The sequence below is a fragment of the Synchiropus splendidus genome, chromosome 17 (assembly GCF_027744825.2).
Source record: "Synchiropus splendidus isolate RoL2022-P1 chromosome 17, RoL_Sspl_1.0, whole genome shotgun sequence".
NCBI lineage: Eukaryota > Metazoa > Chordata > Actinopteri > Syngnathiformes > Callionymidae > Synchiropus > Synchiropus splendidus.
This window is the reverse complement of record NC_071350.1, coordinates 14196652-14219583: the sequence shown is the minus strand read 5'-3', so window position 1 is coordinate 14219583 and position 22932 is coordinate 14196652. Positions and strand designations below refer to the sequence as shown.

The window sequence follows — 22932 nt, the reverse complement described above, 5'->3', positions numbered from 1 at the left end:
AGCAGAAGAAGTCAATGTTTTGTATTGAAAACATTGCAAATAAAGCATGAACACTGGATGCTAGCACAGACGTATTGTGTCTGCTTCTCTCTGACGTCAAAATGAGGAAGTCCAGAAGATATCAAAGCTCCTGGAGTCACACCAGTAGATAGCGCTAGATTTAATATTCCATAAAGAAGGATGTTACCATCATTTATTAGAGGGCGCAACAGCAAGTCAAACTCCTCTACCTTCATCTACCTCACTCTTCTTCATCTCCAGAACTCCTGGTCCAACACTTCTCCTTTCTAATCACGATGGTGACCTTTCATCTCTGACCTTACTATGACTCCTCAGGCCCTAAATCTCAGATCATGGTGATGACTATTTACCTTCCCACATTGCTCCTCACAGTTCACCTTCATCTCTCTCCATCACTCTGGATGAATAACCCAAATACTTTCCATAAACCTCTACGCCCTCTCACTCCTCTTCTCTGAAGCTTCTCCTCCACCTCCCTCCAACGCACTTCAAATCACTATATCATCAGCAAACATCATCAACCACAGACCTGCTCAAGTGATCAGCCAAATATCCAGGAATCTTCTTGAATTGAGTGCTTCATGTTCAGGTGCTACATTCAGCTGGGTGTCAGAAGTTCACCTTGATCCTTAAATCTACTGTACAAGAGAGGATGTGATCTGCAGGGTTGTGGGCGGAGCTAGAACAGCTGCAGTCTCGCCTTCAAACAATAACATCATAGATGTGATGGTGGAGATGAGTCGTTCACAGTAGAAGGTCAGAATAAGAGTCTACAACTGAAATGAGAATAAATGTTTATTCTCAGGTGTTTCGGCTCAGAAGTGTTGTGACAAACAGAAGACAAAAAAAAACAACAACAAACATTGTTCAACACGACGACGGAGGAACAACCAAAATACAAACATCCATATTTACAGCAGTCAAGACGGTTGCTTCGTGCAGACCTCCACAGGTGCGACTTTCACTCCGAGGGTCTCACTCCCAGATCAGTCAGTGGTTCGTATCATCACACAGTGTGCAGACATGATGAACCAACAGCATGTTCAAGTCATGTCTGGCTCCTGCAGGGCAGCAAGAGACGTCCGTGTCCGTGTGTTTGAAACTGAGCTTCTGCTGTGTCACATCATGAGACCAGTGAAGCCTCAGCCTCTGCTATGGAAATGCTGCCTTGCACTGAATTTAACCTTCATAACTGAGCACTAGAACGATGGAAGCATGATGTAGAAAAGTGCAGTACGATCTAGATGAGTCATTTCCGCGGCTGAGCATCAACTCTGGCCTCCTTGGGCTGAGCTGGTGAAGAGCAATGCAACTGTACTTTCACAGATTTTAATGCGGTGACACTGAGCTAACGCTACGTGTGGTCCATAGTTTCTATTTAACAGACTTCATTCGAAAAAGTAAACAATTAAAACAGACACCATAAAAATATTAATACTAACTAACGACACATACAGTGAATTTCATTTTTTTTCCCCTTAAAGTGGAGCTGAAGCTGCCGACATTTCAGCTCCACTTTAACTGTCTACGACGACATTTGAGTCAGTTTGCTGGACTGAACCACAAATTGCCAAATATTTCCTGAGTAAAAATCAACTTTTACTATTTGTATTTCTTCTTCTTCTTCATTGTGTTTTGTTATTTTCTTCAAATATTCAGTCGTAGTTTCTCTAAAGTGCAGTAAACCTTTTTGCCTCAAGAGGGAGACGGAACGTCTTTAAGTGTCGGATTCATTTTAAGAAAAAAAAAAAAGTCCCGTGTTGATCCCATTAGTGACTGAGATAAACAAGCGTTGCGTCAATAAGGACTGGGGGGCAGGAATCGTTGTTGTTGCTGTCAGTGTAAACATTTGTTTGACCTTTCAAACGCCCCCAAATTGCTAAATAGAAAGTGGACTTGTCAGTGGGGGCCGCTGCTTCCCTGCCAAACCAATTGTGGGATGAGGGCTTGAGCGTTCAGCCGCCGTTTGGACCTGTTGAAGAGGACCGAATGAATAAATGAAAAAAAAAAAGTGCTTTATTTTGAGCGTTGTAATCAGCGCATTGTTTATGATCGGGGGAAGAAAAAACATACTCCGTTATTTCACAGATAACGGAAAGATATTTAAGTAGTTTTGGATTTAAAGCGACCAGTTATTGAAGCAAGATGTAATAAAATAATATACCATATTGAATTACAAAAAAAAATAATGGAAGTTAAATTTTAAATTGTACTGTGGACCGAGTTAAACATGAACGCCATTATGATCAGGCACAAAAGACGATTAGGATGAGGAGTGACGTGACCTTGAGCTGCAGCCGTCTAGAAGCCCGAGGGCGTGAGGATGTTCATGTCTCGGTGCTTGAGCTTGTGAGGCCGGGCCCCCGGCCTCCGGCCCTCCACGGCGGGGATCTCCATCTTGGGCGGATTGGCCTTCTCAGGAGACACGCCGTCGGCCAGCCGGGTGCCCTGCGACTTCATCACCTCCATGGGTGTCGGCTTCTGGGCGCTGCGGTACGCCTGCAGGGCGAAGCCTGCTGTGGAAACACGGCGGGTCAAAACACTTAAAGAAATAGAAGCAGCCAAGACAATAGACATGCCAAGCAGTTTCTGAGTCAGATTGAAGTTCCTCAGTCTTCAGAGACCAAAACGCTGTCCTACCTACCTAAAGTCATGCTGAGCGACTCAAAGATGTCCTCCACACACACATTCAGGATCCTCAGTGTCTGCTCGGTTTTGAACGTCAGAAAAGTGCTGCTGTGACTCCACCCTTCAGACCGTTATCAAACATTCACAGTGCTCAAAACATGGTGTTGTTCACCCAAATTGTGCTCTGCTATGTGGGCCAGGTCCCAAACTACAGGGGTCAACGTCCTGCAGAAGGCTTGGCAGCTGTTCCCTCACGTGGCTGATGATCCAGATTCACCACCCTCCACAAAATACACCATGATTTAGCCTTCCAATTCCACCCAGACGTATCTGTCTAAACACTGCTGGGTCAGATAGATGCGACCGTCTCTTCATGGAGGAGGAAAAAACAAGTGCATATCGGAGTTGGCTTTGACAATCACGATCAGATTTCCACGTGAGAGTGAGAGGAAAGGGCTGAATCCAGGCAGGTCATTCGTAGCGAAACATGTCTGGCATCACCTGTCCATGTGCATTGATTCATTCAGTCAACACCATGTAGTTAAATAAAGCTTTACCCACGTGATCTGGCACTTAGCGTTAGCATAGCATTGCTGGTAAAACCCACTTCATACGTTCACCACCAATCTACAATTTAAAAATGACAAAGCTACGTGCCGCTGACCACAAATCTGGATGTGAAGAATTGTGAGAATCTGATGCGCAGCAACAGGAAGTCCCAACACTGACCCAGGTCCTGAATCGGAATGAGTTCTAGAAAACAGCTCCAAAACATACCTATTTCGTTTCTGTAAAAGCTGAAGGTTTGGTGTGTAGTGCTTTCTGTTGTGAGAGAGATAGGAAGTGAAAGGGAGGTGAGGCTGGCCCTGCTTTATCTGGTTGGTGTTTCAGCTCACTTTGATTTGAGCTACACTTTAAATCAAGGTCATAAAAGGAGTAAGGCCATGAAAGAGAGTTTGTTTAATGCGAACATCAGGATACACATGTTGTATCATTCATTTCATCGCTCATTCTCCCCGGAACAAAAGTGTCATACAGCTCAGTATGCGCTATATTGTTTACCTTCACTTCCGGGGTCAGACCCGAGGTCAGAGGTGGACTTGTGGACGACTGGGCGCGGCCCGAAGACACTCCAGCGCTCCACAGCTCCACCCCCGGCTTCCCCTCCCATGTCCATGCTGCTGTTGGAGGAGCTGAGGCTGAAGTCTGAGCTGGTGCTGCTGAACCAGCTTCTGCACAAACACACAGTCAGGCGCGGGAACCAATAAAAGCCTTGTCTTCAGGATGAGTTGCAAACCTGCGCTGCAGTTTGGGGGAGGCGTGCGGAGTGCTGGAGGGCGTCGACTGGGCGGACGAATGTTGACGTTCCTCCCTGGACTCCATGCTCTGGATCTGCATCTTCTACATGAGCAAACCAATTGCATCAGACACGACCATTGTTCATGAGTCACATCCGCAGTACACACTGACGGCAAACTACAGAAGTAGCTCAGAAAAGTACACCAACAATGATGTCATGTGAGGTGCCTATTGGTTTAGTTACAAACTCTCCCTCAGGTTAACTTTATTACAGCGTTGCACGACACCAATACTTCACCGTGGGGCAAACAAAAAAGCTTGACAACTCTGCTGATGTTCAAACTCAAGATGCTCAGGTTCCATGCTCGTCTCTGATTCTCACCTGAAGGGACTCAGGCACACGGTGGAGGTGGCGAGTCTCCTCCGCTCTGAGACCTTTGTGGGGTGTGTAGCTGGTGTCAGTCAGTCCGGCCTTCTGCTCAAACTTGTACATGCTGTCATGAGTCTGTTCTGAAGACAGGAAGCAGGAGTTTCAATGAACAATGAGCTTCATTTCGTGACAACTCCCTACTGTATTTTACTTTTACGTTGTTAAGCGTCTTAAGTTCTCACATATTGAGAACAGTAGACAACGAATGCCAGGTTAACGCTGATGTTTCTTACTGGTGATGAGGGAGTTCATGATGACGGACGAGGCCTTGGCTTTCACAATGCCTGGTGACCTGCAGGGGGTGGTGCTCAGCACAGACGGCTGACTCACTCCACCACTTTCGTCCTCCTGGTTGGAACAAATATCAATCACAACTTGGTTCCACGCCGTTTCATCCTCTCTCTGTCAGCCACACCTCAGTCAGCTGTGAGAACTTCCTGTCTGGCACCACCGGGTGGCGCCACAAGGTGGTGATGCTGAAGTTGTGAGGGGGGGTGGACATGGGAGCCTCCAGATTGTCGTCATAGCTGAGAGCCCGGCGGGTCATCCCGATGGGAAGCTTCATCCCGCCAATTCCAGGACCTTCAATGGCTGCAGACAGAAACAACGGTGTGAAGCAGGGATAGCTCAATTCTTCAGTTGGTGCTGGTTCAAAATGTCTTGTCCATTATGGGTGTGCCTCCTACAGTGTCTGCAGACTGACCTGGTAAGTCACCTGGTCCCGACATGATTTCAGGCAGATGGAACAGAAGCTGCTGGGATACACAGAGACGATCAGATGACAACACTATCAGGCAGATGTGGCAGGGCTGGTCAATTCATCGATTTTTTTAAAAATCGGGATTACGATTATGTCTTCCTCCCATTACGAAAATGTGATAATCGTCATAAAATGATTATTTAGCCGGACACCTGTCTCCCCAACTTCTCTCATTCTGTCCCGATGCACCCAAACACTGCACCACGCCTCGCTCCGAAGGCACAGTGAGCCCGCTACATAGAGTCAGCGAGAGAGTTCGAGCCTCTGTTTACAAGGCGTGTTGGATGCTAATATTAGCCACTGTTAGCTCCCGCTTCGGTACAACGGCGGGATGGTATTCTGCGTCAGAACCTCCGAGGAGCAGACGCTCAGCCAGCGTTCTGAGTCACAACAGCAGTGATAGCTGCTTGTTGGAGATGTTTCAAAAACCAGTGGATAAATGCATAAGAACAATCGCTCGTGCTCAACCAGAGACAGGGGTGATGAAAACAAGCACTTATTTATCACGCTGCAGAGACGCAGGAAGAGCGCTCTGATGTGGAAGTGTTATAATTTAACAAGTGATTTGTCTCATGATCGCATGAAAAATGACGGGAAAAGAAACTTTGGAAATCACTTCTTCCAACATCAGAACCACAGAAAAATCTATGCATCCCGGTCAAGTGCCAGCTCAACTGGAAATATGTTCTTGTCTCCACTGTTCTCTGAACCCAGACCTTACAGACTCCATGATGAAGGTTAAATATACCTGTTAAATTATTGTTTACATTTTACACATTGTTTTATTGTAGATCATTGTTCAATAATGTTTGAAACTTCACTGACTGCAAAACATCAAATGGGTAAATAATCGAGATTATGACATGAATCCAAATAATCGAGATGATCATTTTTGCCATAAGATGTAGTGAAGAGTTGATGCTTACCTTCCTGTTGTGACGTTGTGATTTAGCAGCAGTTAGGTGGGTTTTTCAGAGACTGCAAAAATTCTCTGGCAGTGCATTTTGGGATGGGTAGCCGGATCAGGGAAGCAACTAGAGAAACAAGAGAGAGCATGGGTTTTTAAGTGTCAAATAGGTTTTTCAAATGGACTGAACAATGACTTCAGTGGGTTTGCATTTGTTTCATTCAAATGATCACAGCTTACAAAATAATACAATACAACAACAATACAAAATGATGATTCTATTGTATACTTTGTGGATATTTACATTTAAATTTGCAGAACCGTTAGATTAATTCCAATGAACACATCTATTTTAAATAAAATAAAAATGTATGATGATGTCACGTTTTATGACCAAATTAAGCATAAACGTGAAAACGGTTTCGTAAATAATTCAATCGAAGCGTATTTATTTTTATTAAAAAAAAAAAAAAAAAGACCATGGCGGACAGGCGAGATTACGTAATCTCTTCAATGACGTAGGTTGCAGGTTCTTTCAGATGAAACCTAATGTTGTGTCCAAGACACCCACAACACAAGAGACTGAAACGCTAATATGAAAAACAAGCATGATTCAAAAAGACCACAACATTATTTGATCGGGAACTGGGAATAAATAAATTGACCTTATGTTAACACAAATGCCAACCGGGTGTGTTTGTCACACCGCCGAATTACAGGTCGTGAATTGAGATTTAACAACAGCTAGGATTGAAAGAGCTACTGCGTTGTGTTCGGTAAAGACAACGCTGAACCCTTAAAATGGTTGTTATTTAGCTGCACTTCCGCCCGCCTCCATCACAACATAGCGGAACCCATCCTGACTGAAGGACACTGGGATGCTAGCGGTTAGCATCAGTCAGCGCTGAAAACACAGACATTTGAGTTTCCTCTTACTTCGATGGAGGCGCTCGGTGTCACAGCCACCACGACGCGGACGTCCAGGAAGCCTTGTTTCCAGGCGTACAGTCCGCAAGTGAGCAGAGTTGTTGAGTCGATGCCATTATTGTCAGAGCTGGATGGAACCGAGACGAGATCTCGTAACATATCGCGAGAATTCCCATGTCTAACGCTGGCATCAGTGCTGCCTCAGTTATTTAGTACTTTGTGATACTCAATTTCTGTTCAATCTCTTCCACCAACAAGAGCACTTAGCACCTGCGATATACATCTTATTATTTTAAGGGTGAATAGTAATTAATTACTACTCTTCGGCCCTTTAATATCCACTGTTATTAATGGTTATTCCTCTTACTTCCATTTTTCTGCAATCCATAACGTAATATTGTCAACATTAACACAGGTTTGTTCCCAAAATGTACTTCTAGTAATCCACTTTTTCAAGATTCATTCATTCTCTAAAAATGCAGATTGGAATATGTCTTTTGTGAGAGTTATTTTAATGGTTCATATGAGTGCTATTTCCCATCCTTAGTATTTAATACTGACTTTGCTTGCCCGCACTCATAACACAATGTGGTCCAATGGCAATATTTCCTACCTGTGTCCTAAGTATTATTTTTACCGTTTTATTTTATTAATTGTTCTCAGGGTCAAAGGAACGATTTAAGATCAAATAAATAAAGCCAATAAAATATAATTGAACAAAAATAGCCTGCACTGTTGTCTCCCATGTTTAACTGCTGCAATCTCACAAGATAAGATAATATTTTGCATCTTATCTACATTTACCATTCTTATTTATACTTGGTTGTCATCCTCGTGTGACACTGTGCCTGTATTATGAAACAGTCTTTTGAGTGAAATAGAACAAATGGTGTGTTGTTCATGGGTCCCGATCTCAACTGGCACCTGTGCACATTAAGTTAGAATTTATTTCAATATTGACAGTAAACCTCAAAACTACAGCCACATAAAATAGAGCTGGTTGTCTGGAGTTGACCCTTGACCTTCATATTGACAGGTCAGCTTGTGGTTCATGCTTCAAACTCATGAACAAGACCCCAAGTAAAATTCTCAACTTGAATCATAAAAGTTTTATTTTTTAAATAAGCCGAGTGTCTCTTTGCTACTTCAGTTTAAGCTTTGATTTATCTTTAAATCGTGCGGTACAAGAAAACATACTCTTTGCTGTTGTTATTCCAAAAACGAAGGTGTCGTTTTAAACGATTTAGCCTTTGCGTTGTTGGCACATGTTTTCACCTGGTTGAACGACATGCTTCTCATACTCCGAGTGATGTGTGTGTAATTTACTGTCTTGCCGTCATGTTTTGTTGGCATCGCTCAGGCCCTGGATCCTCCCCCTCCAGATATTTGCACGCAGATCCGAGCACCTCCCTCCGGGGATCCTGCCTCTCTCCTCCCCCGCCGTGACTCCTCGAACCGGACTTTCTACTCACCCGAGCCCGCGAAGGAGGAAGTGAGCCCGGTGCTGCTTCGACGACCAACTTTTAATCTCTTCAGGAGACTTTGAAAAAGTTGTTCCTGGCAGTTCTGGCTCTGTTCTGATCCACAACCATGTCCGTCCAGACGAGCAGGAAAACTACGACGACCAGCTACCGGACCGTGAACGTCGCTTCACCGGAGCCGCCGGTCGCCACCACCAGTCGGACTGTGATCTCCAGCGGTCAGGTTTCTCCACTGCCCTACGCGGTGAACGGTTCCTATGAGACGGTTCGGTACCTGGTTCCGATGCAGCAGCCCGTGCAGCAGCAGTCGTACGTGTTGATGCAGCAGCCGATGATGCAGCAGATGGTGTCGCCAGTTTACCTGCAGACGATGCCGCACCTGAGCGTCAGCAGCCACGAATCCGACATGATGTACCAGCAGCGGAGCGCCGTAAGTCCCTGAACGCAACACCAACCTGTTCCTACCACCGTTTCGATGCTTTATTACTAAATAATAAGCAAACAGGCCGCACTCGAGTGAACACTGTCGAGTTAACACTTGCATTATTATCTTAGCCAACAGCGTTATCTCTAAAAGACAAACATCTGAAGTCGAATTAAATTATTATTATACATTTTTAATATTAATGTGACAAAATCTGGCTTGTTGGCTGCAGTTTCATTTGCTTTCGTTTTCGATTTACTATTATTTTTCGTCACGGTGTCTACATTCGAGCTGCAGAACAAAGATGTTAAATAATTTCTAAATGTGTTCACAGTTAAAATAACCTTACCTTGAAATATGTATGCAAATGTGTTCTAACCAGTCGTTTAAAACATCATAATATATGTGTAATACATACATACATATATAAACACACACCCACACACACATATATATAATATACAGTATATATATATATATACATATATATATATATATATATATATATATATATAAAGTAAAGTTTAGCGTCTTGATAATCCAAGTTGAAAGAATTCCACGAGCTGCAGATAAGTGTTTACATTCGTGGCATTCAAGGACAAACAAGAAAGTAAATGTTATGGTAACTGAACCAATTGACTGAAGTCGTTGTGGTTTTGTGATTGTTCCAGGTAAAATATCTGCAGCTAAAGTTTGTAAAAACGAACCAATCTGATACTACACACATTTTCCCCTTTCATGTGTGATGAGGATTAGTGTAACTTCTTGCAGTAATCCTCAGTTTTTACTTAGACAGAAGTACATCCTACTGGTCAGGTCTCCCAGGTGCCTTACGTTTCACTGTTGCTGAGCGAGTGAGGGAAGACCTCCGGGCTGTTTAGCTAATCCAAGGTTCTATAAAGAGCAAAGAAAGTTGTTTAAACAAATGGTTTAAAAGATGAGGACGTAATCCTGGATTCAAGATTTTGGCATTTCGTTGGGGGGGAGTGTAATAATGGAGGGATTACTGCAGACATTACAAAGTTCTGGAAGTGGCAGTGGCCGTAAACATGCCACTCATGTTGCATTATCTCATTGTTCTTCACACTGAGCTTTGAATTCTCTCACCGTGTGACTGAAACACGACTGGATGAAGTGTGGCAGCAACAGTCTTGACATGCCCCGCAAACTGTGTGTTTCAAGCTGTCATCGAGGGGAAATGTGGTATTATGTTGTTAAATTATACACTGCTGACATGCCTCTATACGTGGATAAATATCAGGCTGTAAACTAGAGAGCCACATTTTTCATTCGTCAAGCTTGCACTTGTGTATATAGTAACGTATAGAAATGTTTTTTCTTCTTAAAAACCTGTGACATCAACAAGTCAACAACAAAAAAACATGTAATTAATTGTAGAATTAAAACATCAGTAGCCAGGATGCCTATGAGATTTGCCACATTGATGTCTGGGCTACGACTGAGCGAAAAAGAAACTCAGATTCATGTTAGATTCTCGATGGTTGATTCTTGTGGTGAGAGAATAACCCCTTTTGATGGTCTTGACACCAGATCAGAACCTTTATTTGCCAATTCTAGAAACTAAAACAACAAATACGCACGTGTTCCTCCTTGTAAAAATTATTTATAGCTTCAAAACTAGCCTCACAACCATCCCTCTTCACGGCCGACGCTTCAGCCTTATTTTGCGCCTCATCCTGAGCCAGCAGGACGTCGGTTGAAGTTAATCTGAACTCACTCCAACTGGGACGGGTGACATCATGAGTTTATTTGTCACGACAAGTTCTGCGTCCACTTTGGTGTGTGAGCTGAACCTGTCTGGGCATCATCCCGTCAAGGTGTGTTGTGGTTCTGCCGGCTTGACCCGGTTCCGCCCCGCCAAGGGAGTAAAACTAGGGTAGGGATGTATTGACCATCTAACCCCTGGTCAGACAGTAAGTGACCCGTACCCAGAGTGGACCCGACTGATGCTGGTAACCATCTCTCCCTCAGTCCAAGATGTCCATGTTTGAATGATCTTAATGTCCGTTGTCGCCTCCTCCCTGTCAGTTCCGCTCCACCTAGTCCTCCGTTCGATGAGTGAGAAGCTTGAAAAGAGTGAAACTTAGCCATGCCACACCTTCACCCACACAACAGTCGAAATAAGGCGCGGCAGCGTCATGACAGCTGATCAAGGTTTTCCCGAACAAGGTCGTCGTTTCAACACGTTTGAAGTCACCAGTGCGCCATAGTCATGATCCTGGAGCGTGCGAGCGGCGTGCGGTGAACACCTGTGGTTGCTTGCTGACAAATTTGTATGTGGTGGCCAGACTCACAAGTGTCAAGTACAAGACCAACCTCTAGCTAAGCAGGTGAACTTGACTCAAGGGAGCTGTTTAATTCTATTTGAGATTCTCATTTTGAACCAGCGTTTACTTTAACTGTGGTGACATCATTGTTGCTGCAGTCAACAGCTTAGGTCCGACTCCTGTTGCTTCTTATGTAAGCGCACCTGCTCAGGTGTCCCTGCATTCCTGCCGCGTAGCTAACACGTGACCGAGCCATGAGTTCAAATCCCAGCCTGTGGTGATCAGGTTTGGAGGTCGGAGGGTGTGGGCTCTGTCAGAGAGGCGCGTCTGGTGCGACCGCGCTCAGGTGGGAAACACCCTGGTATTTACACACATTCCATTTCTGCTGACTGCAGCGCGGTTCAGATGACCAGACAAGGTGCGTGAGGAGTCGACTTCAGTCGGAAGCTTGAAATCCATGAAGTCATAAAAACATGGCGTCAGTTTTGAACCTCACTTCAACTGTAACTGTGCCCTTAAAAAACCGTTGAGTTGGAATAACCAGACGGTCTAACTGCGCCCCGATGAGCCACAAAGCTCCTGCTGACACAGCCTTTAAACACACGTGTCTTTACCTGCTGTGTGCGTGTGCAAACACCTCCTGATGGTTTTCCTCTAATGTGTGTTGTTGCAGAGCGTCAGCGGGATGTCGTCAGTGTTCAGCCAGTCGTCCAGTCCCATCAAGAGCCCGGAGCCCAGCGTGGAGGTCAGACGCTCTGATGCACCTCCTGACATACACACAAGTGCAGCACACTACTGACACACAAGAGCTGCTTGCTGGCTGGTGAACTGACAACAGCAACCCATGATACACATCCATGTGTGGTTGTTTGTCGAGCAACATGCTTGCTAAATTACACAAATGCTTGTAAATACACAACTTTTTTTACCTTGTTTGGAGACGACTGAGCTTGGAAAACAAGTTTGGGGAATTATGGTTGCGCCAAAGTTGTCACTGAAAAGTGACTTCCTGGTTAGCTGAGATTCGCTGGAATATTTGGAAGTTGGGCGCCATTATAAACGTGTCCTGCTCAGCAGTTTTCGGGATATGCTTTTGGGTGTGTGTCTTAAATGAGGTGTTGTTATTCACCGGCACTTCAAGTGTTGCTCTGTCTTTCTGAAAGTAGCAGGAAGGAAAGTTGGACACGCCTCATGGCTCAAACCCCCGACGAGAGAATGTGTTCTGGTGAAAGTACAGTAATGTCTTTACAACTCTGTGTGTGTGTGTGTGTGTGGCTGCACCCTCAGTAACAACAGCACTTTGTTCTGAAACTGTGGCGGCCTCGGTCGGGTGATAAATCGAGGCGTGTCCCTTCATTCCTGCCACTTCATCCTGAGGAGTAATGAAGGTTGTTGTGACAACAAAAGATTTGCGCGACGACTGACGACCCGTTTGACGTCCCGTGAGACTCTCTGCTGTAATTGTGACAGTGTGATGCTAGAGGACATTGTTATATTGTGGAGTCGTCCTCCCTGAATGGGCTGGTTCGTCCCCTCGTGAAGAGCAGCCAAAGGTCAAAGATGTCAAACAAGGCCTCGCTGGTCTGTGTTCAGGCTTGTTCCTGAGAAAATCATTTTTTCCTCTTGACAGTTGAGGAGTTTTTGGATGTTTTTTGTGACGTTAAGAAGTTGGTTTCCATGGTGACAGCGTGTCTGCCTCGCATGTTAATGGTTGCTGGTTGCCTACGAGCTCAAAGGTCAGGGCAGTAAAACCTCCACGACAACACAGGCACTGAGATGTTGAACAGTAACTGAGCGTCGCAGAGGCAGCAGCTGACGTTAAGAGGCCTAAACATCCGACGCCACACAAACCTGGATCAGCACCGGGCCAGTACCTCACTAGACATCCCAGGAGGAGAGGTTCTGCCCTGTATGACTGAGCTTCCATCTCTAAGAGGAAGTCCAGTCCTGTGGCACGAGTTCATCCGGAGATTGGGTTCCATCAGTAGCTGAATCACAACCATGAAGTCAGTTTAATGTCTGAGCCAAATAGTTTTCCTTTTCCCACGTCGTCTCAGAGCCATCTTCAGCGTGAGCTCGCACGCTTGTTCGCACTTGTCAATCACCTGGAGGAGTTGCAGGCGCTTGTTTGGGAGGCAGCAAAGTTCCTCAGCCAGAGTCCAGTTTCTACTTGTTACCTGAAAGATCCAGATCCTCCACATGTTTTATTACCTCATAACAGACCTCACTATTTCATATCGGTCTTCTCCCCCACTATTATGTCGGCGCGGCGCCGCTCAGCCCGAGAAAATGAGATGGTTGAGTTTACTGTCTCCAGCTGCTCAGGTGGAGAGCAGGAGGGTGTATTGTCGCAGAGCAGGAGAACACTCTGGTCTGGACACACACACGTTTGTATCTCTATCCGTGTGGTGACTTCCATGCTTTCCCTTAAACCTGACAAAACCCAAAACATATGGTTGACCCAGTGTGTGTGACCCAGTTATTTTGACGTTTTCATCCGCAAATTGAGGCTTGGATTTATGGAGACCGGAAACAGTGCCCCAACAAAGCAGAATGTCCTCAGAAGTAGGTCCCCACAAGGGCAGCTATACAACTACACACACGCACACAATTGTCCAGTAACATGACTCCGCTCTATTCTCTTTGGTTTCAGGCAGAGTTTGGCTCACACACTGACCTACATCACACGCACCTATTGAGTTTCACATCTTCAGCAGAGCCACTGACTGATTCACCTGAAAATGCTGATTTTTGCCGTCCTGTAAACACAGATGAAAACTGTGTGACCTCTAGCCTGGTGCGCCGGGAGCGGCTCCACAAGGGGGCGATGTTATGAGCTGACCCCTGACCCCTGAGGTCACCGCTGGTCTTGAGGCTGGAGAGCGACAGGCGGTCCAGTAATGTTGATGGCGTTTGGTTAAACCAAAGAGTCGCACCCTGGAATTCTCTTGCGGGAACTAAGAGCCTCAAACTGGACCTGAGTGGAGCCCAGATTGGCGACATCGCAATTGACAACATCAGCTTTGTGTCGACCACCGTTTACGCCCAGAAACAAGCTAGCTGCTAGCTGCTAGCTTGTTTCTTGGCGTAAACGGTGGTCGTAGCCAGGGGCACGATGTGATACAAAACAAGCTGAGAGACTGTCACTCAAGTCAGGAGAGGAAAGCAAGAGTTATATACAAGTGTGTTGTTGTGCCAGTGTTTTATCTCTTTTTTGGGGGCGTGTTTTGGGGCGTGTGTGTGTGTGTAGGTTTGCGTGTTAAGTTTCATCTGTTGGAGATAAACGTGACAGGTGAGTTCTTGCTGCAGGTGATGATTGACAGCAGGTTAAGTGCATGACCCCGCCCCCTCCTCAGGTCCCCCCCCTCTCTCTCTGTTTGCCCTGAAGTCCAGATTTAAAACGCTCAGTGGCTCCTCAGTCGTCAGGGGATGAGGAGACGCTTCTCATGGTCGTCCTCACTCTCGGTTTTCACGCAGGAATGCGGAGCATGTGCGCACACACCCTCTGACGCACAGGTGACATGAAGCGACGCTTCACTTCAGGTGTCTTGTGGTCGTCGCTTGTTTATTTTTTAAGGATTTATTTCCACCTCACTGTGACTTTTATTCTTTCGCGACGTTTGTATTCACCCAGTCGAGTATGGCGGGTAGTTTGTGACACAAATCCAGATGGATGTTTGAAATGACTCGCTAATGACTGCCTGCGCTCACACACACACACACACTGAAGAGTGACGAGAGTTTAGAGAGAAAAGGCCTCAGGCTGCTGATAACTGGTTACACAACAGTGGTGTGACTGAAGAGACACTGATAAGCTGAGGGGTGTGTGAGCTAGTTTATCTTAGGCTGTAATGGGGACATTTTTGCCACAAGGTTACGCCACAATTTGAGGATGAAAACTTCAAAATAACTGGGTCATTACAAAGCTTTGTATAGGTGAAGGTTAGCCATGTGTTTTGGAGACGCTGGGGAAAGTAGGGAGAGTCCTCACAAAGATAGTGGTCCGAGTGTGAGTTATTGTGTTCATACAGATGTGTGTATCAAAGATTGGTTCTGGGAATCATCAGAGTCATAAAGCTGCAGGTGTTTGATGTTTCACTGGCGTCAATGAAAATGAAATCCCAGGATAAAGCTGGAGTCTTTCGAGGACGAGAGCGTGACGCGTCTTGTCTCAGTGTTCAGGTGTCTGGAAGGCTTCCAGAGCAAGGGGTGTTTTCACCCACTGACCTGAATCCTTGTTCCTCCAGGATGAGGTGGAGGAAGAGGAGGAGGAAGAGGAGGAATCGGTGGAGGTGGAAGAGACGGAGATAGTCAACATCGTCCAGCAGAAGCCGCCGCCGGCCATCGGGAAGATCTCCAGGACGGAGGTGAGGACGGAGCTGCGCGACATTCCGCAGCCCGCCAAGATGGACACGCGCTACTTCGGCGAGCTGCTGGCCGACGTCTACAGGAAGAACTGCGACATCCACTCGTGCATCTCGGAGAACGTGTCCAAGATCCAGGGAAAGTGAGTGTCCTGACGTGACCTGCCGCCACCTTCCACTTCACGCTCGGGACAGGTTTTTAACGCTAGCGTTGAAGTGATTCAAAGCGTGAAACATTTTTGAACCTGTCGAAACATAAAGCCTTTGGCGACCCTTCAGAAAGGTGGACTCACAAGTGGAACGCAGCTCGAGGGCAGCTCCTCTTGCCAACTCTCAATGACAAGTCCATTCAATTTCATGCTCAAATTACAGTCAATGCAGTGATTAAAAACACCTTGACAAATTAATATTTCGGCAGAATCGTTGATTGATAGATGACCTATATCCGTGCCCCATTTGTGACCTTGCTCTTTGGTGTTAAAGCAGCCTGAATAAACTGGCAGCGCTTTATATTTATCTAGTTAATTGTATATTACATGTGACTTTCCATCTACAAGAAATATAGTCAACCCAGCGTTTATCATCAATTAAAAACTATCTTGGCTCCTTATTTCTCCAAGTATCAATTTTAAAAGGTTTGAGAGGTCAAATATTCCTGTTCACATGTACCAAATATAAGTGAAAGTTTTAAGCAAATGTTTTTGTGTTTGACTTTTCAGCAAACGTCTGGATACAAAAGACTACAAGGTGAGAAACACACAATATAAAATTAATCTTACGCAGCAAGTTCATATGTGTGTGTGTGAGGTGGGATATATATATATATATATATATATATATATATATATATATATATATATATATATATATATATATATATATATATATTTATATTTATATTTATATTTTATTAAAAAAAATGAAATATTACAGATGATTTACCACCATGTTTGGGAAAACAAAATGATGAAATATATAATTTTAATAGATGATTAAGTTAGACAATTTAATAGTTAAAATGTGATTTAATAAAAGCAGAGAACATTATTGTGTAACTGTTTTTTGAGAATAAAATCTGCAAAATATTAAAGAATGTGTTTTTATAAGAGTAGCCAAATTCACCAAAAGAAAAAAACGATTCATAACTTTTTAGGCCATAAAAAATACAAATATTTGACATAAAATGGAATGAGCTTTTCCTTCCTCAGGCAAATGTGCTTGTTCTGAAACAGTTTGGGCGACGGTGTGTGTTTACTTGCTCAGGTGGAGAGGGACGAGGTGGAGTCTCTGATCCCCAAAGGAGCCACTGAACTCACCAAGCAACAGATCCGCTACCTGCTGCAGGTGAGACGCCGACGCCAGGTCGAACAGAGGCTCCTTGTTTCTGCCCTGTAATCTAGAAGAATGCATCATAGGCTTGCAAAAACTATTATCTGTGAAGACCGAAGTTAACATCAGCCACTTTCCCCTGCTGAGTTCTTTACAGTCCTGCTAGTTTCCACTCTGTCTCTGTGTGTGTGCAGACCCGCCTGACTGCAGACAAGAGCATGCGCCTGCTGCTCTCCACCTTCAGCAGCCTGAGAGAGGAGCTGCTGCACATGTCCGAGGACCTGCGGGTGAGTTCAGCGACCTCTCTGAGGAACTGCGCCAAGCGAGGACAGAAAACAAGACATTGTAGCAAGACGTGACAAGACGAAAAAATGGCTACAGACTCTTGTAAACTCTGTGATCCTGGACCCAGAGGCAGGAAGGTTGCAGCTGCACTTGACCCGGACTCTCTGACGGGGAGGAGCTGATCCGCATACACTCAGTTTCAGGTCTGGTCCTCCTGCCTCAGGATTTTCAGTTATTCTCACAGTTTGGAGGTGCGGCAGCTTCACTGCTGGTTGCCACGGAGCCCTTGGGCAAACGCTGTCGTTCTAGGCAGATTTACAGTTGAGGAAATTCCAGAGAAATTTGGTGGTACGGGCGACTCTCGCACTCACACACACTCGAGTGGAAACAGACGCAGAAGGCCTCACGTCCTGATGAAGAGGGGCTGGAAATAGAAACTGATTCATGACTTGTATCAAAATAGAAAAGCAAATAAAACAGCTAAATATTGCAGGCTTGTCTATTAAAAATGCTAAGATATATTTCATAAAAAATAAAATACATATATTTATATATTTTATTCATATATATATACTTCCTTTTTCAGTATTTTTGCAATACATTTTTTTATTTTTTAGATAAGCATTGATAAGCATGCTCTCATAATCATATTTCATATCTCCTATTTTAGTAAATTTTGTGTCTCTCACAAATGTGATTTTATCGCACAGAAATTGAGCTAAATCAATTCCGTTCACCAATGTAAGCTGAGGAAATTCCAGAGAAATTCGGGGCCAAGTTTCAGTCAGGACCAGGAAGTGAAGGCGTCACGTAAACACATCCAGACAAGTCTTTCCGTGGCTCCTGCAGCCGTCGAACAAATCTCCAATTCTGAGCCAGCTGAGAACTCTGGAGGTCATGTGCAACCAGGTGTTGGTGAGTGTGTGTGTGTGTGTGTGTGTGTTTCAGCGCCTGGAGAGTGAGAAGGAGTCTCTGGAGCGGGATCTGAGTTTCAAAGCGGACCAGGCGCGGCAGTACGACAGTCTGCTGGAGGCCGTCAGAGAGAACAACCGACAGCTGCAGGTGAGGTTCGACCGTGACTCTGCGTGGGTGAGACTCGTGACATGATGTTAAACTAGACCGTGGTGAGGTGAGCAAACACGTTTGGGCCCAGCTCGACAGACTAGATAAGGGAGGAGCCTCCGTGGACCATGATGTTTGCTGATGACATAGAAATGACGTGAAGACGATTGAAGACCAGTGAGGAAAAAGGCAGTGTTGGACCAAGAATGAGGGATGAAGGCGACTGACGTGTCAGATCTTTGAATGCAACTGAACCCACTGTTGCCTGCTGCAGCTCTCCCTGAAGGAGACCACGTCGGCGCAGAGGACTCTGGAGAGTCAGCTGATGAGCAGCCGCAGCGACGACTCCAGCCGCGAGTTCCGCCTCAAGGAGCTGGAGGGACGAATCCGAACTCTGGAGAAGGAGAACGAGATGCTGCGGCAGAAGGTGATGAAGACCTGCTTTGGTCTAAAGAGTCCTCCTCCTGACGGAGTCTTCTGGGCCTCCAGAACGCGGGTCAGGCCAGCAGCTCCGCTCTGCACATCAAGACGGAGGAGCTGTCGCGTCAGTACCAGGACCAGCTGAGCGCCATGAGACAGGAGAAGGACCAGGAGATCCAGAGGCTGCGGGTGAGGAACGCACTGCTAGCTCACTTTGAATGTCTCTGAATTCAGTCTGAAAAAAAGGTTGGAAGTAGACAAAGATGAAAGCAGTGAAACGCCTTCCTCTTCTACCGTCTCAGCTGAGGTCTCTTGTCTCTGCAGTCTCAGATCACCAAGATCACGACTGAAATCCACACCGACAAGTCCTCGTCCTCATCCTCAGAGAAGAGTCTGCAGCTGAAGATCTCCGAGCTTTTGGCCATGCTGGACCAGCGGCAGAGCACCATCACCCGGCAGGAGGAGGTCCGACCCACCGGCACACACTGGGCTTTACTGAAACGCTGGGGTCGTGACGACAGCTCACTGTAGCACACACCTGGAGACGGGCCAGCTGGGATGACTGGCGCCTCAGCAGGCAGCACAGAGAGTCGATGACCTCATCGCTGTTTCATAATTGATGCCTTCTTTAATCCTCCATCTTTATTGCTGCTGGAACAGTGACAGACTTTAATGATTAGGCTCCGGTTGAGAAGTTCAGAGAGTCACAGTTGCCATCATTTGATTTCATTCACATAAATGTATCATGGTAAATTTGTATATTTTTAGCAATAATTATACTAATATTTATTTTTAATGGAAATTCATTTTCATCATTTTTTTATGTTGAATTAGTCACAATTTTATCACTTTTTTTTACATTTTAACACTTTTATTAAAGCAAACATTACATATATTTTTTAAAATAATGATATTTCTTTTTTAATTTTTATTATTTTCCCATAAAAATGTTAATGATTTTTTAAAATGCTGAATTAGTCAGTATTTTTAAATGATTGTATTGAACATTTTTTAGCTTTTATTAGCGGAATGATCCAAATTATTTTAAAATACATTTGAGTGGTTTTGGCTTCGACCCATTCTTCTGAAAATGCTCCCGACGAACTTATTTAATCTGTGGTTGGGTGTGAACTCAACTCAAATATTTAATAAGACAAGGAAGATTCCATATTTCAGCAGCGAGAGGTGAACGCTCTAGCATCAGCTGACCCGTGTCCATCAACAGTTTGTCTTCTGGTTGGACCACATTCTGTCTGGACGACGGTAAATGGCGCTCAGGAATGCTTGTGCCTCGCAGCTCTGTCGACCGTGTCGAGTTGGTTTAAGGAAGTAAAGCAAACTAGCAATTCACCCAGACGTCCTCAAACTTCAAACCGGCACCGTCTCTGACCTCTGACCCTTTGCCGGGGCCCGCAGGAGATCCGGAGGCTGATGTCGGAGAGGAACAGCAGCAGCAGCAGCAGCAACCAGAGCGTCACCAAGACCGTCATCACCAAGAGGTACAGGCGGCTCTCACACACACACACACACACGAGTGGAAACAGACGCAGAGGTCCTCACGTCCCGATGAAGAGGAGCTTGAAATAGAAACTGATTCATGACTTGTATCGAATAGAAACAATTCATTATAATATAAATCATCCTTACAGGCTTGTTTACACATTAAAAATGGTAATATATATTTTATAAAAAAGTTAAATATATGTATTTATATATTTATTATATATATGTTAAAAATATGTATTACATAAATACGGAAAAAAGAAGTATATATATATACATATATATTTATACTTACAAGTATATATATATATATACTTGTATACTTCTTTTTTTCAGTATTTTTGCAATACATTTTTTTACATTTGATAAGCATTGATGAGCATTTTATTACATTTTGTTTCTTTCACCGATGTGATTTTATCATCCAGAAATTTAGCTAAATCAATTCCAGTCTTCGACGTCAGCTGCTCCACCTGGTGCTGACCCCTGCAGCTCAGCACAGCTTCACAGCCGCCTGAGCTCAGTTGTGATGGTGTCCCCACAGGTACAGGAACCAGTACCCCATCCTGGGCCTGCTGAGCGACGACTACCAGACCGCATCGCCCGTCAGTGAAGCCAGGACCATCACCATCGAGAGCAGCGGAGGGAGCATCAGGAAGGTACGAAGAACCGTCTCTGAGCACTTCACTCCGTTGTGTTACATGCCACACCAGGGGTAGAGAAGGGGGGCGAAGGCAGTCAGGAGGGGGCGCATGAACACCATCACCTGGACTAGGATGAACTCTTTGGTAGCTAAAGTGAGGAATAAGATGAAGTCCTCCACACCAATCCTCAGGTTTTGTGGCTGTGAAACATGCAACTGAACTGTCATAACATAAGATCTTCTCTTCGACAGGTCTGAAGGACCAGGACGCCCCCCCCCCCACCTCCACACTCCTCCAAAGCATGCCCACCCCCCTCCTCATGGCTTTCTGGTATGGTGGTGGTTCAAATCCCTCTCTGTCTCTCTGACACAATCTTTGGCTTTGAGCAAATTTGGGGCTTTTTTTTAAGCGAGTCAAAATCATTGAAAAAAACAAATCTGAAGGAGGTGGCGGCGAGCTTGACCACCGGGAGCTGGTGACCTGATGATCGCACTCTTTCGTCACTCACTGTCCTTTGATACTTTCAATAAAGTGTTTCTTAAAACGTCAAACTTTCATAGGAAGCACTTCAAAGCGCAGCGCCATCACGCTCCAACTGCACAGCACTTGTGGAAATATGTGTGTTTGTGAGACGACCATGTGTGCAGCGGCTGACTCCGCTCACGTCTTGGTGTCAACACGACTCGCCGAAATCCTCCAGGGGAAGTACACAGACACGTGCGGGTGTTTAGCACACACACTCCTTAAGATCAACACAGTGGACACGTGGACTCACCTGTGGTGCAGTGAAGGCTCCCAGCTGTCCCAGCAGCACCTCACCTCTGTCGGTACCTGGCCGCCCAGGGACAAAGGAATGGACTTTGTTGGGTGTAAATATTTAAATAGTTATTTGTACAACAGTGCTTGTTATTTCACTGCTGATGCAGACGGACTTGTCGGTCTCTGCTCCAGTGTTGTGCTCAGAACGTGGTGAGGAAGTGCATGTGGTTGCAGAGGAGCAGGTGGATTTGGGAGGTTTAGAGCGCGTTGTCAAGACAACCTGAATGTTTACTGTGTCTCGAGTTTTGTGTTGTTCTAGCTCTGTCCTTTTTTTGTGTGTGGAGAAAACTCGAATTCCTGGAAAATAAACTGGCTGTAGTTTCTAAACCAGCGTTCACTGCCTCAGCTCCAACTGTGAGGTGACGGTGACCATGAAGTTTCTGTAGCGCGGATATCAGAAATTGTCGTATACAGACCTCAAGATTAGTTTTTTTTTCCTGCTCATGATTTTATTTCATTGAAAGAGTTGTTTCTATTTGTTTTTCTTTGCTTTTTACGGTGGTAGTTATATAATTAACAGTGTCTTCGCAATAAAGTGAATAAATACGATCAAACAAACTGGTTTTGGAACTCTGTTAGTAAAATGTTTTTAGCTCTTTAAAGAATGTAAACAGTTCAAAATTACTTTTTGCATTGACTTGAATGGAAAAAAAAAAATTCTGTTTTTATGAGTAATATTTCGTAATTTTTTTAATCGATTTTTAAAATGTATTTTAGTGTATATCTCCCAGTTTTTTGCCCAGAATAAGTCACTTCCAGGTTAGACGCTCTTGCTTGGGATGTTGAAGTATCACGATAATTCAGGAAAAATATTTATTCCGGAAAGGGTGGGAAAAAATAGCGTGAAAATTAGAAAAAAACAAATCTGAACCTCCAAAAAAATCTGAAAAAAACTGAAAACACGAATAAAGTGCACAGTAAGACAGAAATGATCCCAACTAAAAGCAAACAAATGAATGAATCTTGAGTCATAATCTTTTTTTACCGTTCAAGTGAAAGTTATATGTTTACATTCTGTCATAAAGAATCAACTGAGAAAACGCAAATCAACAAGTTGAAAATCTGTCTGAGTCCAGCAGAGGGCGCTGTCCTCTTCTTTCTCAGGGTCTGGTTTGGACCTGAATCGGGTCACACAGACCTTCAGGGCTCAGTTCCGCTGCTCTAAGTCTCATGTAGGAACCTCCAAAGGAGTCCGCAGTGGATCAGAACACTTGACATTGTGAAATCAAATTATGTTTGTTATTGAGTAGCACTGAGTGTGATGTCACTTCCCTGCTTTCAATGGACAGTGACTACGTCCCCAGCACCGGCTGCAGGGGGCGTATAGAGCTGCCGAGTTCT

At 44.8% G+C, this 22932-nt stretch overlaps 2 protein-coding genes across 5 annotated transcripts; one reads left to right on the top strand and one right to left on the bottom strand.

Annotated features, from left to right (window-relative positions):
* Window positions 1-1123: 1123 nt before the first annotated feature.
* On the bottom strand, window positions 1124-7126 carry kiaa1191 (KIAA1191 ortholog). Of its 4 annotated transcripts, none has more exons than XM_053846670.1 (10): window positions 6982-7126; window positions 6065-6172; window positions 5082-5133; window positions 4794-4969; window positions 4612-4726; window positions 4331-4458; window positions 3947-4050; window positions 3712-3881; window positions 2307-2537; window positions 1124-1993 (listed from the first exon to the last, which is right to left on the bottom strand). In XM_053846670.1, the coding sequence occupies exons 3-9, from the start codon at window positions 5104-5106 to the stop codon at window positions 2323-2325; spliced, it is 933 nt and encodes a 310-aa protein (XP_053702645.1). In that variant the 5' UTR covers window positions 5107-5133; window positions 6065-6172; window positions 6982-7126; the 3' UTR covers window positions 1124-1993; window positions 2307-2322. The 4 variants fall into 4 exon arrangements, with proteins under 4 accessions (XP_053702645.1, XP_053702648.1, XP_053702649.1 ...); XM_053846673.1 differs by having other exon boundaries at window positions 2307-2534; XM_053846674.1 differs by having other exon boundaries at window positions 3712-3878.
* Window positions 7127-8401: 1275 nt separating this feature from the next.
* On the top strand, window positions 8402-22132 carry pof1b (POF1B actin binding protein). Its single transcript, XM_053847073.1, has 13 exons — window positions 8402-8883; window positions 11839-11910; window positions 15413-15672; window positions 16249-16276; window positions 16793-16873; window positions 17053-17145; window positions 18092-18205; window positions 18480-18632; window positions 18695-18814; window positions 18950-19090; window positions 20042-20124; window positions 20673-20787; window positions 21024-22132. The coding sequence occupies exons 1-13, from the start codon at window positions 8563-8565 to the stop codon at window positions 21027-21029; spliced, it is 1587 nt and encodes a 528-aa protein (XP_053703048.1). The 5' UTR covers window positions 8402-8562; the 3' UTR covers window positions 21030-22132.
* Window positions 22133-22932: the final 800 nt, after the last annotated feature.